This window comes from Crotalus tigris, unplaced genomic scaffold, assembly GCF_016545835.1.
Source record: "Crotalus tigris isolate CLP2741 ecotype Arizona unplaced genomic scaffold, ASM1654583v1 scf7180000018504.2861643, whole genome shotgun sequence".
Lineage (NCBI taxonomy): Eukaryota > Metazoa > Chordata > Lepidosauria > Squamata > Viperidae > Crotalus > Crotalus tigris.
Genome location: NW_024097043.1, coordinates 1,691,163 through 1,709,473, shown reverse-complemented (window position 1 = coordinate 1,709,473; position 18,311 = coordinate 1,691,163). Strand labels below are relative to the sequence as shown.

The 18,311-nt window shown below is 38.3% G+C and overlaps 1 protein-coding gene across 6 annotated transcripts; it reads left to right on the top strand.

Annotated features, from left to right (window-relative positions):
- Nucleotides 1-10: 10 nt before the first annotated feature.
- Nucleotides 11-17,806, top strand: SIRT3 (sirtuin 3). 6 transcript variants are annotated; one of them, XM_039353214.1, is made up of 10 exons: nucleotides 11-149; nucleotides 885-1,080; nucleotides 7,584-7,679; nucleotides 8,567-8,756; nucleotides 10,752-10,949; nucleotides 12,978-13,210; nucleotides 13,386-13,486; nucleotides 14,095-14,256; nucleotides 14,927-15,136; nucleotides 16,936-17,806. In XM_039353214.1, exons 3-10 carry the CDS (start codon nucleotides 7,604-7,606, stop codon nucleotides 16,954-16,956), a joined length of 1,191 nt encoding a protein of 396 aa, XP_039209148.1. In that variant the 5' UTR covers nucleotides 11-149; nucleotides 885-1,080; nucleotides 7,584-7,603; the 3' UTR covers nucleotides 16,957-17,806. The 6 variants fall into 6 exon arrangements, 5 of the variants coding, with proteins under 5 accessions (XP_039209148.1, XP_039209147.1, XP_039209151.1 ...); XM_039353216.1 differs by lacking the exon at nucleotides 885-1,080 and adding an exon at nucleotides 6,349-6,396 and having other exon boundaries at nucleotides 17-149; XM_039353213.1 differs by lacking the exon at nucleotides 885-1,080.
- Nucleotides 17,807-18,311: the final 505 nt, after the last annotated feature.

Genomic DNA, 18,311 nt, shown 5'->3' with positions numbered 1-18,311 from the left:
ACATTCCGCCCCCGAAGAAGGATTGGTTGATCTCTGTGGTAAGGGGCCCGCTAAGCTCTCCGAATGGTTACTGGGAGTGTTCGGAGCTGCCTTTCTCGCTCGGGCGCCCCCTGCCGATCAGCTTTCCAAGTGACACGAAGGCACAGTTGGTAAGCATTAGGCAACTGCCGTTTCATTCCTTTCTCGCGAGTCACAAGGATAGCAAAGACGTATTAAATGTCATTATTGTTGCTGCCTACGTGCGTTGACATCATTATAGTCTCTTCTAGGTGCCCAGGACTCAGTGGTCTTGCTGGCCATAGATCTTGGGTTCATTCGTAGCAGAACCAGTAAACGAGCTGCCCTCCAATAAAGCGCTTTGCTGTTTTCTGTATATTCGGGTTTACTTTAGCATTTAGAAAATTAGAAAAAGTTAACGTTAGGAAAGACATTCCTATTCCAATCTGTGTAATTTTGGAAAAAGCAGGGGGCCTTGCATTTTAAAACAGTTTTGAAAAAGGATTTATGGTTTGCCATAGAAAAATGCATGTGAGGAAATGTAGAAGTGAGATTTTTAAATTAGTTTTTATTGGACATTTGTTACAGAGTAAAACAATACAAATATAAAGGGAAAAGTAGGAAAAAGCTAAAAGATAAAAAAAGGAAATAAAGATATGAAGAAGCACCTTCTGCACTTTACAGCAGTTATAAATAAATTTATATTTTAGCTTCTCAATCTAAGGATACTGTTCCCTTCTTTCCATATTCTACACTTTATATTCGTCAAACCTATAAATAATGTTCATTTTTGTTCCGTTTTCAGCATAAAGTCCATACAGGTGTCAGATCTAATCACAAGTATTGTTGCTGCCTTTTCCCTAATCGAACTATTTTGTGTATTTCAGAGTCTTTCCATTTTTGTTCATATAATGATCTTGCTGCAGATGAAAAGTAGGAAGATTTTGACTGGCAAAGAGTTTTTTGAGAATCAAAAATCTTGTTCCAATCTGTTTCATTAGCCAATTTATCTTACGATGATGCCTAACTATATAGGTGTGACCCTGTACTTAAGGCAGTGTTTTTCAAACTTGAAACTTTAAGGTAAATGAACTTTAACTCCCAGAATTCCATAGCCACCATTTTAAAGTTGTCAAGTTTGGGGGGGAAATGACCCAAGGAATATTATTTGTGGTATTAATCTTATTAGTTTTTTAAAAGTCAACTTTTGTTCATGCAGCTGTGTTGACAATTTTATTAATAACTGCATCTTGGAAGGAATTTTGTTTCCAGAAACTGGGCCTTTTCACTCTACCAAGTTTAAGGGCTATCCATCCATCCTTTTGGTGGCAGAAAAATATACCTGCATGGAACTTGCTATCCCTATTGCCAATCCCAGTTTCTGCCAGTCACCTGTCTTGCTTCCAAACCTGTTTTAAATACCTTGATGCTGCCCTTGGATGGTCTTGGAATAAGAAGAGGAATGTTCTTTTTGACAGTAGTACAGTTTAGGAAATGTTAAAACTATCTCACAGTGTGGGAATAAAGGCAATATTTCAGATGCAAGGCAGAAAAAAAAGAAGTTGCCAGGACATGTTTCTGCTGTTAGTTGAAAAAGGGGACACTTCTAATCATGTAGGTTTCAGTGAATCTTGTCTAAGTGAAACTAATTAGGATTCATCCTGTACTTTTTTCATGGAAATGTAGCCATTTGTTAAATTGTTTAAAATTTTGGTTTTAAGCTTGTGTTGCTTACTCAAAAAAAAATCTAATGGTTTCAGAATCATGTAATGTCTAACACTTGAAATTTAAGCTTAAAGTTCCAAAATAATTGAAAAACACTAGTCAAGTAACTTAATTATCATTATACTTATTTAGATATATTTACGTTTCCCTCTAGTCTTTGCTGTATTATATGTATTTGGTTGGTTTTCCATTTGTTTTTGTTCCTTGGTCAAACTTAAATAGAAAATATGACCATGAACACTGTTGTTGTTGTTAATTGCGAAGTCGTGTCCGACCCATCGCGACCCCATGGACAACATTCCTCCAGGCCTTCCTGTCCTCTACCATCTTCTGGAGTCCATTTAAGCTCACGCCTACTGCTTCAGTGACTCCATCCAGCCACCTCATTCTCTGTCGTTCCATTCTTCTATTGCCCTCAATCTTTCCCAGCATTAGGCCCTTTTCCAGTGAGTCCTTCCTTCTCATTAGGTGGCCAAAGTATTTGAGTTTCAACTTCAGGATCTGGCCTTCTAAAGAGCAGTCAGGGTTGATCTCCTCTAGGATTGACCGGTTTGAACGCCTTGCAGTCCAAGGGACTCGCAGGAGTATTCTCCAGCACCATAGTTCAAAGGCCTCAATTCTTTGTCTCTCAGCCTTTCTTATGGTCCAACTTTCACATCCATACATTGCAACTGGGAAAACCATGGCCTTGACTATACACACTTTTGTTGGCAAGGTGATGTCTCTTCTTTTTAGTATGCTGTCTAGATTTGCCATAGCTTTCCTCCCCAGGAGCAAGCGTTTTTTAATTTCTTGGTTGCAATCCCCATCTGAGGTGATCTTTGAGCCCAGGAAAATAAAATTTGTCACTACCTCCATTTCTTCCCCATCTATTTGCCAGGAATTGAGAGGGCTGGATGCCATGATTTTGGTTTTCTTAATGTTGAGTTTCAAGTCAACTTTTGCACTCTCCTTCTTCATCTGCATCAAGAGGCTCTTTAGTTCCTCTTCACTTTCTGCCATTAGAGTGGTATCATCTGCATATCTTAGATTGTTGATATTTCTCCCGGCAATCTTAATTCCAACTTTTGATTCATCTAGCTCTGTCTTTCTCATGATGTGCTCTGCATATAAGTTAAATAGGCAGGGCGACAGTATGCAGCCTTGCTGGACTCCTTTCCCAATTTTGAACCAATCAGTGGTTCCGTGTCCAGTTCTCACTGTTGCTTCTTGACCCGCATATAGGTTTCTCAAGAGACAAATAAGATGGTCTGGTACTCCCATCTCTTTAAGAACTTGCCACAATTTGTTGTGATCCACACAATCAAAGGCTTTAGCATAGTCAATGAAGCAGAAGTTTTTCTGGAACTCCCTAGCTTTCTCCATGATCCAGCGTATGTTGGCAATTTGATCTCTAGTTCCTCTGCCTCTTCGAAATCCTTCCTGTACTTCTGGTAGTTCTCGATCTACATACTGCTGGAGTCTAGCTTGTAGGATTTTAAGCATAACTTTACTAGCATGTGAAATGAGTGCAATGGTGCGATAATTTGAACATTCTTTGGCATTGCCTTTCTTTGGAATTGGAATGTAAACTGACCTTTTCCAATCCTGTGGCCACTGTTGAGTTTTCCAAATTTGCTGGCAAATTGAGTGTAGCACTTTTACTGCATCGTCTTTTAAGATTTTGAATAGCTCAGCTGGAATACTGTCACCTCCACTAGCTTTGTTGTTGCTCAGATTTCCTAAGGCCCATTTCACTTCACATTCTAGGATGTCTGGCTCGGGGTCAGTGACCACCCCATCGTGGTTATCTGGGACATTAAGCTCATTCTTGTATAGTTCTTCTGTGTAGTTTTGCCATCTCTTCTTAATCTCTTTTGCCTCTGTTAGGTCCCTGCCATTTTGGTCCTTTATCATGCCCATCTTTGCGTGAAACGTTCCCTTCATATCTCCAATTTTCTTGAAGAAATCTCTGATCCTCCCTATTCTGTTGTTTTCTTCTATTTCTTTGCACTGTTCATTTAAGAAGGTATTCTTATCTCTTCTAGCTATTCTCTGGAATTCTGCATTCAACTGGGTGTATCTTTCTTTTTTTCCTTTGCCTTTTGCTTCCCTTCTTTCCTCAGCTATTTGCAAAGCTTTCTCAGACAGCCATTTTGCTTTCTTGCATTTCTTTTTCTTTGGGATGGTTTTAGTTGCTACCTCTTGTACAATGTTGCGAACCTCCGTCCATAGTTCTTCAGGCACTCTGTCTATCAGATCTAATTCCTTAAATCTATTTGTCACCTCTACTGTATATTCATCAGGAATATGATTTAGTTCATACCTGAGTGGCCTAGTGTTTTTCCCTACTTTCTTCAATTCAAGCCTAAATTTTGCAACGAGAAGCTCATGATCTGAGCCACAGTCAGCTCCTGGTCTTGTTTTTACTGACTGTATAGAGCTTCTCCATCTTTGACTACAGAGCACATAGTCAATCTGATTTCTATGTTGACCGTCTGGTGATCTCCATGTGTAGAGCCGTCTCTTGGGTTGTTGGAAAAGAGTGTTTGTTATGACCATCGTATTCTCTTGACAAAATTCTATCAGCCTGTGCCCTGCTTCATTTTGTACTCCAAGGCCAAACTTGCCTGTTATTCCGGTTATCTTTTGGCTTCCTACTTTAGCATTCCAATCCCCCATGATGATAAGGACATAATTTTTTGGTGTTAATTCTATAAGGTGCTGTAGGGCTTCATAGAACCGGTCAATTTCATCCTCTTCAGCACTAGTGGTTGGGGCATAGACTTGGATTACTGTGATATTGAATGGTTTGCCTTGGATTCGCACTGAGATCATTCTGTCATTTTGGGGATTGTATCCCAGTATTGCTTTTCCTATTCTTTTATTGACTATGAAGGCTACTCCATTTCTTCTGAGGGATTCTTGCCCGCAGTAGTATACCTGATGGTCATCTGAGTTAAATTCACCCATTCTGTCCATTTTAGTTCGCTGATTCCTAAGATGTCAATGTTCAGTCCTGTCATCTCTTGTTTGACTACGTCTAGCTTGCCTTGATTCATGGATCTTACATTCCAGGTTCCTATGGAGAAAAGATCTTTACAGCATCGGACTTTCCTTTTACCACCAGATATATCCACAGCTGAGCGTCCTTTCGGCTTTGGCCCAGTCGCTTCATTCTTTCTGACGCTACTAGTACTAGTCCTCTGCTCTTCCCCAGTAGCATATTGGACACCTTCCGACCTGAGGGGCTCATCTTCCAGCATCATATCTTTTTGCCTTTTAGTACTGTCCATGGGTTTTCATGGTAAAGATACTGGAGTGGTTTGCCATTTCCTTCTCCAGTGGATCACATTTTGTCACAACTCTCTGCTATGACCTGTCCATCGTGGGTGGCCCTGCACGGTATAGCTCATAGCTTCATTGAGTTATGCAAGCCCCTTCGTCTCGACAAGGCAGTAATCCATAAAGTAAATATACTCCTTTATATATGAAGAAGGGGATAATATCCAATAACATATCACGTGAGCATTAAGACTTAGCTCATTGAGTATATCTAAACTAAAATTTTGGAGAATATATAAGATCTTATAGTTCAGAAACAAAATTAATTTCATGTGCCAAAAAACAATGAGTTTCACAATAAATCAGCATTTGAAAGGAACCATATAAAGAGTTGGATTGTGCAAGAGGTCATTAGGGTTTTAATACAAACTTTGGCAGCTGGATTCAGTGAAAGGGCAGTCCAAACTCTATTTGTCCCAAAGGCCAAATAACATCAAGTTGCTAATATTTCACCACTCCTTTACATTGGCTCCTTTTCCGTGTGTGTGTGTGTGTGTGTGTGTGTGTGTGTGTGTGTTACTAACCATGTCCCACTGCACAGAGAAAAGAACCTTGTCTAATATATGTATGGAAAACTGACAGTAGCTATATTCAGGAAACACACAGATAATGTTTAGTGACCTTGTTGTGTCTCTGCAGAAGGAAGGAGAAGAGGAGCTCCTACTGAGAAGCATCTTTATTTCCTATGTATTACCCTTGCCTCATTTTTTTTTCCTTCAGACTGAACCCAGTCTTGATTTGATTTTGCAAGAGGGCTCAGCTCCTTCTAGCATTGACCATGATTCCCCAGTTTTATATGAAGGTTAATGTGGGATTCTTCCAATGTTCTTGCAGAAATACCAGTAGACTTGGCATTGCACTCCTTTGCCTATGTCCCACCACTTCTCTTTCGAGTGAAGGACCAGCTGTGGGTGAAGCAAAACAATAGTGAAGGTCGGAGTAGGATATGTTTTGTATGGTAGACCCTCCTGGCCAGAGGCTCCCTAACCAAGCTGCAGAAAAATGGAAGAGTTTATGAAATGTTCAGAAAATGTTTATGAATTAGCATATTATACCATTAAGCTTTCAAGCTCCTGGCAGTTTATAGAGTAATGGAAACATAAAGCATTGGATAAAATCAGTGCCACCCCAGATAGTTATAGCATTTTACGCTTCAACCACTGTAACCTCTAGGAAAGACTTTGGTCCTCCAAACTCTCTGGAAAGTTATCAAGAGCTCCAGTTAATCTTAGGAGGAACCATGCTTCAAAACCAAAACATAAGGGCACATACTGAAAAGCAGCATTGTGTTCTCTTCCTCAGTTTTCATATGGTGATGGGATTCAGCAGCCCCCAGACTGAATATATCAGGTGAGTTAAGCAGGCAGTTTTTCACATAGTCATGTGCCAAGTGATAGAGAGCTTTATAGGCGAAGACCAGCTCTTTAAATTGTATGTGGGAGCCTACTAAAGCCAGTGCTGTTTTTATGCACTTTGTATTGTTCTTTGTTTTTAAATGTTTTAACAATTGTAAACTGTCCAGAATCATTGGAATGTGGATGACCTATAAACAATAAATTATTATTATTATTACTATTATTTCATACTTGTAGCACTGCTGTTGTATGGCACTGGTAGTTCTCTCACCTACCAGCAGGTGAACTGTATTTTGAACCAACTTAGCTTGCTTGTAGTTTTTGTAGGCAGCTCCATGTAAATACATTGCAGTAAATGATTGAAGCAAGAGGTGTGCTTTGAGAGAAAAGGCAAAATCTCCTTTGGATTGAGCTCAATTCCTGGTGATTTCATGGGAAAAGTCATGTAGTTTATTTAGCAACAATATGGACATGGCAAGGGGAAATAGGACTGGCTGGATGCCATTTTTTTACATTCTCTCCTTGGTTAACTAAAGGAAACCTTGGCTGATTCATGTTAGTTTTTTAGTATTTCAAGATTGACTGCAGTGAGAAAAAATGGGGATGGATGTGAAAATGTTTCTGATGATTTGGGGAGTGAAAGCAGGAGCCTTTTGGGAAAGCTTACATTCTGCTGCTAGACCTAACCAAAACACATCTTACCTCCTACTCCAACCCTCACAACTGCATTACTTTACTTGTAGCAGGTCCTTCCCCTTGAAAGGGAAATGATGGGACATAGGCAAAGCAGAGCAATGCCCATTCTGCTGATTTTTGCACTGGTAAGAAGGGATTATAACCATTTCAGAATCCAGAGCTGTTTCGTGGCATAGGTGCTGCTGCATTTCATTTCTGTTCTCATTTTTTCAGAGGTTTAGTAAGAGGATATAGTGGAATTAATCACATTATTATGCTATACCTAAATACAGATAATATGGGCTGTCGTTGGTTCTTCTATTAGGAACATTGTGGTAAAGAGCATTTAGTTGTGCTTCCTGGCTCAAGCAAACAGCAGTGCTGCTTTGCATTATGTCCTAAATTAGTCTTTAGACCACAGCCACTGGCTAAATAATGCCAGGCTTTTATTAGCCTCTATAAAAACAATACTTTAAAAAATCACTTCTCTTGGTTTTTCTGATTTAGGACTAGGCCACTGAACGGAAATGAACTGGAGGTTGCATTTCAGAGTCTCTGCAAGGAAAACTGTGCTTCAGACTGCCAGTTTACAGAGATCAACTGGTAAGTCTCAGTCTGCTTCAAGCAGCTTGCTTGATCTGGGAAAAGCATATCAGGGTTCAGAAAGGCTATGGAGATTTGTGACAGTGGATGGACAAAATATACAGGAGTTAATATATTATGAACAACAAAGGGAAGAGTTGAATATAGGAAACAGTGCTGTGTAATAACTCCGGTTCTTGAGTGACCCAATAATGAATAATAATAAAGCTGATAATTTTGGTTCTGCTGGCTATAATTTTGAAAGAAGAGATTCTAGGACTTGAATCTGGAAAGTCTTCCTAATAAATTGTGTATTCTAATCCTAAGTTATGTCTTCTTCCTTAATTAATTCAGTGTTAGTGCTGTTTTGATTCTGTGGGGTTTTTTTGCAGAACACAATTGATTTGTAGAATACATTATTTTTCCAGCAGCAAGCCAATTGCTGTGAAATTCAGCAGGCACTCCAACTGGCTTTCCATTTTTATTCCCTTGTCTTGCATGGTTCAATAGATGGACTGGGATGTTGAGCTGGGCTGTTTTTATTTATTTAGGATGGGAGACCCCAAAGCTGTAAACACAAGGGGTAAATTGAAGAGTATCCCAGAAAAAGGAAGTGACACACCACTTCTGTACTGTTTCCAAGAAAACTGAATTGAGATCCTCATGTAGTCACTAGGAATAAAGTTCAGTTTATTTATTTTACTTGTATTGCATTAATTGTAAGCAGATGCAGGTTTCTTTCCTTATGTAATTGCAATATATAATAAACAATAATAAAACTACTCCATTACAGGAAGTATTAAACATGTAAAATTTTATTTTGCTGAGCTAAATTGTTTGTCATTCCTCTACAAAATGATACTTCAGTTTCAATATTTATCCCAAAAATGTTTTTTAATTATTTTTAGGATGGAAGTTTCGGGATCTCTGGATGTATGCCCAGCATCAGCATTTTAGAAATTCTTCCAATCTGACAGCTTGCAAAAATCTTCCCTTACTTCCATTAAGATCCGTCCTCTGCTTTCCTCATGGAAAACATTTGCTGCAGAAGACTTCAGAAAGTAGCTTAAAAAAAACAACAGATTTGTCTGGAATAAGGTAAGGCTTGATATCCTTTGTGTAAATATTCTTTAACTTGAAATTCTATTAAATCTTATTTAAGAGTAAGGCTCATTAGAACTCAGGAGATTTTTGAATGTTTGTTGTAAGCCTATAATAAACTACCTTTCAGGTTCAAAGTTCTCATTCTCATGATAGTTCTATTGCTGGCAAAAGGAAAGGATCCAAAGGACACTTGTTCTGTGTGGTATTAGATTAGAAAGCATGTAAAAGGCTATTCTCTGCATAAAATATATTTTAAAATGTCATTAACTTAATATAAAATACTTTAAGTATTCTAATCCAAAGGTTGTAATACAATGTACAGTTATAAAGGCATACAATTTTTAAAAAGTATTTAATAAAATTTAAGATTATTTAAAATAATGTAAAAATACTTTATTTTTGTTGCAAGGACAAAATCATAGTAATGATATTACTATGGAGGAAATGTTTGTGATACTGGGTTGCATTCAATCTCCAGATTATTTTTCCAAGCTGTCTTCTGTGTTTTCCATAAAAATTCAGTATAAAATCAGGATAGAATCCTTGTTTTTCAAAACAGGTTCTAAATATTTGGCAAGTAAAGCAAAATAAGTTGGTTATTAGAACAGATAATATAATATATCTTCTACATTGCTGCTCTGACAGATGCAGACTCATCAGTGGGGTAAGACATTTAGGAGAATGGCTATCATTTTTGGCCAATGCCACTTCTTGCATCTGAAATTGCTTTAGTGCTGATTGGAGGGAAGTTACAGTAATATATGTCAGATATTGCCTCCATTCAGCTATGCACTTTCATACTGCATATCAAGGCCCAACTTCGTTGTTAACTATTAAACTTTAATCAACTTTAATCATGCAGATACGGTATATCTAATACCCTGCTCTTGAAAGTCTATCAAAGCATCCTCAGATGCAAAAAAGTCGTGATGAATACCACATTTTACATAACATGTAAAAAGTGCTTTTTTTGCATAAAAAGTAGGAGCTAGCAAACTTATGAGATGCTATATGATAAGGTGACCAACCGTCCTCCTTTAGGGAGGACAGTCCTCCTTTTGCAAGTTCTGTCCTCCCTCAAAAAGTGTCCTCCTTCATGTCCTCCTTTTCGATATTTGAAGACTAATCTGCAGGGCTTTTTTTTTTTCTCTTAGAACGCTCAGAACGGCGTTCCGGCACCTTTTTTTTTTTTTGATAGGTTTTTTTTCAACTTTTGCATGAGCTGTGCTACTCACATTATTGGCTTTCGAAAGCCAATAGGAATTGCTGCTGAGCGTGCCAAAACACCCGGCTGGCAAACTTTGCCCATGCAAGTTGTCTGTATTATTGTTGCAATGAATAAAATGATGGTATTTTTTTCTTCAATTTATTTGTGTCCTCCTTTTCATTGTAAAAAAGTTGGTCACCTTATATATGAGAAATGATACCGTTGATTGTCTGTTTTGGCCTGAACTTTAAATGGAATTGTCTAATCATTAAAAACACTTTGTTCTCCATGGAATCTAAGTATGGCACAAATATGCCCAACAGAGTCTTTTTTTCTACTATATCCACATGATGTTGCCTTCATCTTAACTTCAGTCCATGAATGAGAAAGCCCTAAGACATCCTTGGCTGAACTGGTGTTATTTTCCCCTTTACCTTGGCATGGTCCAAGGACAATCTGTATAACATTTCTTACTATCTATTATCAGGGAAGTCAAATGATTTGAATGAGCGAGAATAGGAACTGGGAAGGGGAACAGAAAGTTGTACACTAGTATAATTTTCTGTCAGCTAAAGGCTGGGTGAAGATTGCTTCAACTCAGCACCAAGAGAAAAGGAAAATCTCATGCTGATCCTTTTCTGAATAAATTAGAAGATAACAATCCATAGATGGATATTCTTATAAATCATCCTGGACTGGAATATTAGTTCTTATTTTTTCTTTATAATATAAGTATGCTTCTTTATAAACTAAAGCATGCTTACTGATTATGTTGCCTGCAGGGTCCAGGGAGTAAGGTTCTTGTCCCTATCTACATTCTCAAGAGTAGTTTTTGGAATTGGCGGAGGAGGAAATAACGGTGGAAATAAGAAGCTCAGCCTAAGAGATGTGATGGAATACATCCAGAAGAAAGAATGCCATAGGATAGTAGTGATGGCTGGAGCAGGACTCAGTACTCCAAGTGGGATTCCAGATTTCAGGTATTGTATGGAACTACTCATATGGCTTTGCCAGCTTTAACCAAATAAGCATTCAGGTCACCAAGACACAGGAATGGGGTCATCCATGAAATCTGTTTTCATTTCACATAGCTTTCATCATGTGTTAAATAACAGAGGCTCAAATAGGGGTATTTTTTTAGAACTGTAGGGAAATGTCAGTGTTGTTTTTCTGCCTCTCCCAACACAGAGCCTTGTTTCTTTTTTTAATTAGTAGTGCAGTAGTTCTTCGCAAAAAAAGAGAGAGATGCTTGGACTACATGAAATGTATCTTCAAGAATTTTTTTGGAGGTCCTCAAGAATAACTGTATTGCTAACAATAATGTTAGTGTTATTGACTAAGAATCATTTGGCCTTTTACTTCCCTTTTTTCCCCATTTGATCTTGCTATTCTAAGACATTAACACACTTCCAATTTATTTATTTATTTAGTGTTTAATCAGATTTGACTCCTGGTTATGTGATTATTTCATTTTCAGAACTGTGGTTTGCACTGACATTTTCCTAAGGTTGAGAGGGAGTGGCTGGCCCAAGGTTATCCAGCTGGCTTTCATGCTTAGATCAAGACTAAACACATGTTTCCCCACTTGTGATCCAGCACTTTAGCCACCAGATCAAACTGACCTGAATTTATAAATTAGTTGCAAATTAAAAATCCTCTTATTTTACAGTTGGTCCTCACCAATAGTAACTGGGACAGGAACTTGGTTGCTAAATGACACAGTTGTAAAGTGTAATGTCACATGATTGTGCTGACTTACAATGGCAGTTCCAGCAGTCCTCATTCCCCTAATTGTCATTAGCAGAATCATAGGTAGTTCTAGCATCTGATGGTCACGTTTGCCATTAGTGGTATCTTGCTGGCTTCCTCATTGACTTTGCTTATGGAAGCTATGAATGAAGATTGCCAATCACAATGATTTAACTATGAGATGCTGCACCATCATAAGTGCAAGCTGGTTGCCAAGCACGTGAATTGCAATCATGTGTGCAGGAATGTTGCAACAGCTGCAATTGAAGGACCCCATCATAAGTACCCCTTGTTCAGACTCACTGTAACTTTGAGCAATTGTTGAACAAGTGGAGGTTACCCAAGGACTACCTGTATATGAATTCATTTTACCAGGTAGGGCAGTCATTTCTGTGTTGTCTCAGGTGATGCTATTGGAATGTTGTGTTGCCTGTTGCGCTTGGTAGCTTATGGACACTAACAGAAACCAATTAAATATCTGCTACCACTTTCCTAAAGTTGGATGAGGTGAACTTCTTCCTTAAAGCAAATTCAGCTTATCCCATGCTCATTAAAACCCACATACATGCATGGTAAGCCACGTCTGGCAGAGGTAGATCCAAAATACAGATGTTCCGTATTTTGTGGTGACGTCTTGGGATAGTTTTTTTTCCTTTTCAAAATACTTCTAACTTGGAACATTCCTATGAAACATTCTGGATGTTTTGTTCTGACTGAAAAATAAAATACATTTACCACTTTCCTTTCCTTAGCTCTCTAACCAGTTGATAGCTTGAATTAAATATTTCAGTACCATACCTATGCATTTCTTCTGCTAAGGCTTTGTGGATCTCCATCATACGTTCATTGGGTTGAACAATGACTAAGAAGCTAGGCAGACATTGCATAATTTGACAAATGTACGTTTTTGATTAAATTAGTGATATCATCTGCAATCCATATTCAATATAGATTTGGATTTCACATACAGAGAAAACAGTATATGTGAGCTCTTCTGGAATAATAATTGTTCCCATCTGGGAACTTCCACTTGACCAGTTGGTAGTCCTGTAACGCATAATAGACTTTGTCCTGATACATCATCTTAATTACTTGGGGGGAAAGTGTTCCTAATCCAGTGCTTGCCTTTATTTACATGAGCTACTTTTAAAAAAACACATCCCATACAAATAGTGAACCAAAAGGTAGGGATCCCTTGAATGAACTTGGTTTCCTGGCCTATCATTATTCAAATTTTACTCTACTTTTCTTTTTTGCAGGTCTCCTGGGAGTGGGCTATACAATAACCTTCAGCAGTATAATATTCCATACCCTGAAGCCATATTTGAACTTAGCTACTTTTTCCAGAATCCCAAGCCTTTCTTCAGGTTAGCTAAGGAATTGTACCCTGGCAATTACAGACCAAACTATGCCCATTATTTTCTTCGACTTCTGTTTGACAAAGGGCTCCTTCTGCGCCTCTACACACAAAATATTGATGGGCTGGAGAGAGGTGAGCCTCTTGCCACTGGCTCTGAGAAGATAAATTGAAAGCAAATTATACAACAGTAATATTTGTGGTGATGGTGGTGATGATGATGATGATGATGAGGGATTATCCATTTTAAATATCTTTGAGTTGGTGAATAGTTTAACCAAATCTGATATTTCTGTCTTGCGTGTTCTAGTTGCTGGAATTCCTCCAGATAAACTAGTTGAAGCTCATGGCACATTTGCTTCCGCTACGTGTACTGTCTGTCGAAGATCATATGCAGGAGAAGATTTCAGGGTAAGCCACAGTGTAGCAGATACAACACTTCAGGAATAGTACAAGTATTACATATAAAATTTTAATGCAAATGTAGTCAGCCTGCTTCTGTTGATTCTAGTCGTCCAAGAAGGTAACATTACAATCCTCGAAATCCTTGTCCTACTAGAACACCCTCATCTTTACCTTCACTTCACAGGGAGCATCACCCTTACCCCACATCTCTCATGAGACAATCCCAGATCATTATCATCTTTTCTCACATAACAGTGAAGTTAGCAGTGTGATTCCTGCAAAATGCAAGGCAGAGATTGATAAAGGCAAAGGTAACCAGCCAGTAATGTTCCTTCAATTCTCAGCTTTTCCTGGCTGCTCCTTCCTATTGATAGGCTATGCCTCCTTCCACTGGCCAGGCTAAGAAACCACATAGCTGCCAAACTCACTGGCTCCTCTTTCACATGGATCCACATATTTCAACTAGATCCTCGATTTTTGCATCAGCAAGCTCATAGGATTACCTTAGTTTTTATTGCAGTATTGGTGTGCACTGTCCTCTGTTGCGATGTCAGTCTTGTGGCTTGTGCTGCCTGATTAGGAACTCATATCCCTATTATCTGATTTCATTTCAGGGGGATGTGATGACTGACAAAATTCCAAAATGCCCCGTTTGCACTGGAGTGGTCAAGCCTGATATTATATTCTTTGGAGAAGACCTCCCTCATCGGTTCTTTTTGCATTTGACAGACTTTCCTAGGGCAGACCTGCTTTTTATCATTGGAACCTCCCTTGAGGTCTGGGCTATCATGGATATGGGAAAAGAATAAGAGATGGGTTTTTAAGACAAAGTGATTCAGAGACTCTGGAGAACAGAGAAAAGCCATAAGAATTCAAGAGAATGAGAGGGTGGCAGTTCAACAAAAGAGATGGGAAAGAAGGTCAGAGTTTTAAGTTCATTATACTGTAAAACAGGGATATCCAACCTTGGGAACTTTAAGACCTGTGGACTTCAGCTCCCAGAATTCCGCATGCTGGTGAGGAATTCTGGGATTTGAAGTCCACGAGTCTTAAAGTTGTCAAGGCTGGATACCCTTGCTGTAAAGCCTTAAGCCTTAAGAATTCATTATCTTCTCCCATAGGAATAACATTATTGCAGGTCTTCTTGCTGGAAGGGTTCACTCAAATATCTTTTAAGGACTCTTAGGAAAATCAGCATATAAATAAATGTACTATCATCATCTTAAATATTGACAGTACCATTTTTAATTTCCTGTGATTTGCGCCCAGCTCATCTTAACATATATGGAGTGGGCAAATTCAGGAGAAGTTTGGTGTAAGCTTTCAGTTTAGCCTTTGAAGATCTATAACTATTTTTTTCTTAGAAAAAATACCCCAAAGTGCAGCAATCTTTACTTTGCAAGAGGGACAACTCCCTCCACTCTCCTTTCTAATGCTTTATTTTAGGTGGAGCCCTTTGCTAGTCTGGCAGGAGCTGTCCGTGGTTCTGTCCCCCGCGTTCTGATCAATCGAGACCTGGTGGGGCCATTTGCGGTCCAGTCACAGCACAATGATGTAGCTGAACTGGGAGATGTAATCAGTGGAGTGGAAAAAGTGGTAGAACTGTTGGGCTGGAAAGAGGAGTTACAGGAACTAATAAAAAAGGAAAGAGAAAAGGTATGATATTTTGATTTGAAAACTTTGCCACTCACACTCTTTTTATTTTGCTGGCTGGAATTATGAAAACAATAAAATTAATGGTAAGACTTTAATTTATATAGAGTATTATTTATCATAGTCATATAGGTTTATTTTACTTACATTTTTTATAGCCACCCAATTCCATGGGATGCTATTACTTTCCATCTCAGATAACTCAAGGGATATGATTAGGTATATAATCTGTCCTACGTCACTATTTAGTGCATTTTATGATTCATTTCAGTAACGTGAAACTTAAGATTTGGAAACAATCCATACAGTTATAGTTTGGGGTATTCCTTGTGTATCAACTACTCATTCAAAGTCCAAAGTTGCAGAGGAACTGAACAAATGGTACTTAAGCTAGTTCCTCTAATTTCCAGCTATCGCAGTACCCTGAAGTCACATGGTCATGATTTGCTTAGCAACCAGTTCACACTCACAAAAGTTGCAGCATCCTGCAGTCATATGACTGCCATTTGCAACCTTTCCTATAGGCTTCTCAGAAGCGACAGCAATGGGGAGTTGGCAGGGAAGGTTCTGGTCAGTCCCCCACCTTCTGCTCATTGCACCACACTCTTCTTCTTTTGGTTTCTCTGCACTAGTGCCTTCCTTCCCCGTGTCCCTGTATTCGTGTGAACCTGTGCCCCCCCCCTTGGCCTTCCTGCACTCACGGTATACCACAGCACACTACCAATTCAGGCACATCATGTGCCTGGTCTCCCCATTCACCTGCAGCATTTCTGTGTTGCTTATCTGGGTCTTCTATAATTTCCTGCTTAACAATCCACACGTCTTGGGGATTGCATGGATTGCCATTGCTAAGTAATGCAGTCATATGGCATTGTGCTTTACAACTGCATTTCTTAGTAACAGCAGTCTTGCTGTCATAACTCAAGGACTATATGTATGTCCAAACAATATGTGTATATATGTGTTTTCTATATATATACACACAATCTATCACCACTCCTTACAATAAAATTCTGAAGGTTTGTTTTCTCAGCTTTAGGGCTAAAAATCTTTTTAAATATTGATTGCTTAATAATAAAAACAAAATAATTTGAAATAAAGTGAAATCACACTGAACAATTAAATCTTACTTTTTTGTTAGGCAGTTATGGTGGCAGCATGCTTCAATCTCTTCTTTGTGAGTAGATATACTATGTGTATATGCAGGAGTATTTCATTCAACTGAAAAAATTGTGATTCTGAGATTCTATTGGAGTTAATAGCATATCAGCGTAGGTTTAATTCAGTTATATTAAATCATGATTTACTGAATAAACTTCAGCTGCTTAATTGTACATCATCTTTGTTTACAAACTACATTGACTAGGTTCATACAGCACAATAACATGTCTTGGCACAATGCATAAATCAAGCCATAGTTTATATTTTGCCATTAGTCAAGATAGGGTACACCTTAAAGATCGTATTTTAACAAATTCTGTAAGTAGATCCAGTTCCTTTATTTATTTGTAAATATTTGTTTTCACACGAAAAGCAAGTTTTTCAAATCCACATCGAGTTAAAGATCACTCCAGAATGATATGACGCAAAATATCAGTCCATTCTGCTCAAGTTCAAGTAGACATCAGTGTGGTTAAAATTGGTTCTTCTTTCTGTGTTTATTTTACCATTTGGCAGTAATGTTTTTGTGTAACTAAATACAGTCTTTGCTTCCTCACTTCTACTTTTTTTTGGGGGGGGGGATATCTCATCAACCATTGGTGTAGGTCGTAATAATTAATCCATGTTCTTTGTGTTTTCAGCTGGATACGAAGAAGAAATAGAAGTGTATTCTCTACTTTTGGAAAGATTTAACTCCTCAAAGTGTGCCTCAGCCAAAGGTTATAGTGATAAATTCACAGATCAAAGTGAAAAGATAGTGGATTTTTTTGTTCACCTAGTAGGTAACAGTAACAACTATCTGGAGATAATAATTTAACTCATTGGACATCTTTGACACCTCAGAGAAGGACATGTTTTCAAATCTGTTGGGGAAATGAAAACCAAATAATTTGATGAAGACTAACTCTGGTCCCGGTGACCAATCCAGATTGGATCCTGCAAATAATTCTAATTTAATTTTCTATGAAGATAGGCTGCAAGCATTTTCAATGTAACTGCTACCTCCCTTTTAGAAGGCATTAATTTTCTCCCATTTTTTTTAACTTTTTCCACTTGGATTATTTCTGAGTCATTTAAAAAGTGTAGAAATCTGTGGTGTTTTATTCAGAGCCTCAACAAGTGTATTACAGTATTTCATTCATACTGAATCCACAATTTTCTACCCATTTGGAAGAAATCAAATTGGGAGTGCAGTTTTTATCAAAAGTGAATTCCAGCTTATTTATTTTCAAGAGTTCTTAAAATAATGTGTATATTAATTCACAGATATCACACATAATTTGAAAAGATAACTTGTTTATGCATCAACATTTCTAGTAAAGACTAGCATATATAGGAATGATGTAGCTGCTGGATGAATGTGTAGCATTTGCAACTACAGTTCAATTTAAAGCAAAATAAAATCTATAAATGATGATGATAATAATAATAATAATAATAATAATATTGGAAGGGACCTTGGAGGTCATCAAGTCCAACCCCCTGCTCAGGCAGATAATCCTATACCATTTCGGACAAATGGCTGTCCAGTCTCTTTTTAAAAACTTCCAGTGTTGGAGCATTCACCGCTTCTGGAGGCAGGGTGTTCCATTGGTTGATTGTTCTAACTGTCAGGAAGTTTCTCCTTAGTTCTAGGTTGCTTTTCTCCTTGATTAGTTTCCATCCGTTGCTTCTTGTCCTGCCCTCAGGCGCTTTGGAAAATAGCATAACTCCCTCTTCTTTGTGCAGCCCCTGAGATATTGGTACACTGTTATTATGTCCCCCCTCGTCCTTCTCTTCATTAAACTAGACATACCCAATTCCAGCAACCATTCCTTGTATGTTTTAGCCTCCAGTCCCCAAATCATCTTTGTTGCTCTTCTCTGTACTCTTTCTAGAGTCTCAACATCCTTTTTACATTGTGGTGATCAAAACTGGATGCAGTATTCCAAGTGTGGCCTTACCAAGGCATTGTAAAGTGGTATTAATACTTCATGTGATCTTGATTCTATCCCTGTTAATGCAGCCTAGCACTGTG

What these genes read in the sequence shown, in the direction of transcription:
- SIRT3 (XM_039353213.1), top strand. Translation starts at nt 7,604, where the DNA reads ATGAACTGGAGGTTGCATTTCAGAGTCTCTGCAAGGAAAACTGTGCTT. An exon ending in AGTGGGATTCCAGATTTCAG is followed by an intron (nt 10,950 to 12,977) that starts GTATTGTATGGA and finishes TCTTTTTTGCAG; the next exon opens with GTCTCCTGGGAGTGGGCTAT. An exon ending in TATTGATGGGCTGGAGAGAG is followed by an intron (nt 13,211 to 13,385) that starts GTGAGCCTCTTG and finishes TGCGTGTTCTAG; the next exon opens with TTGCTGGAATTCCTCCAGAT.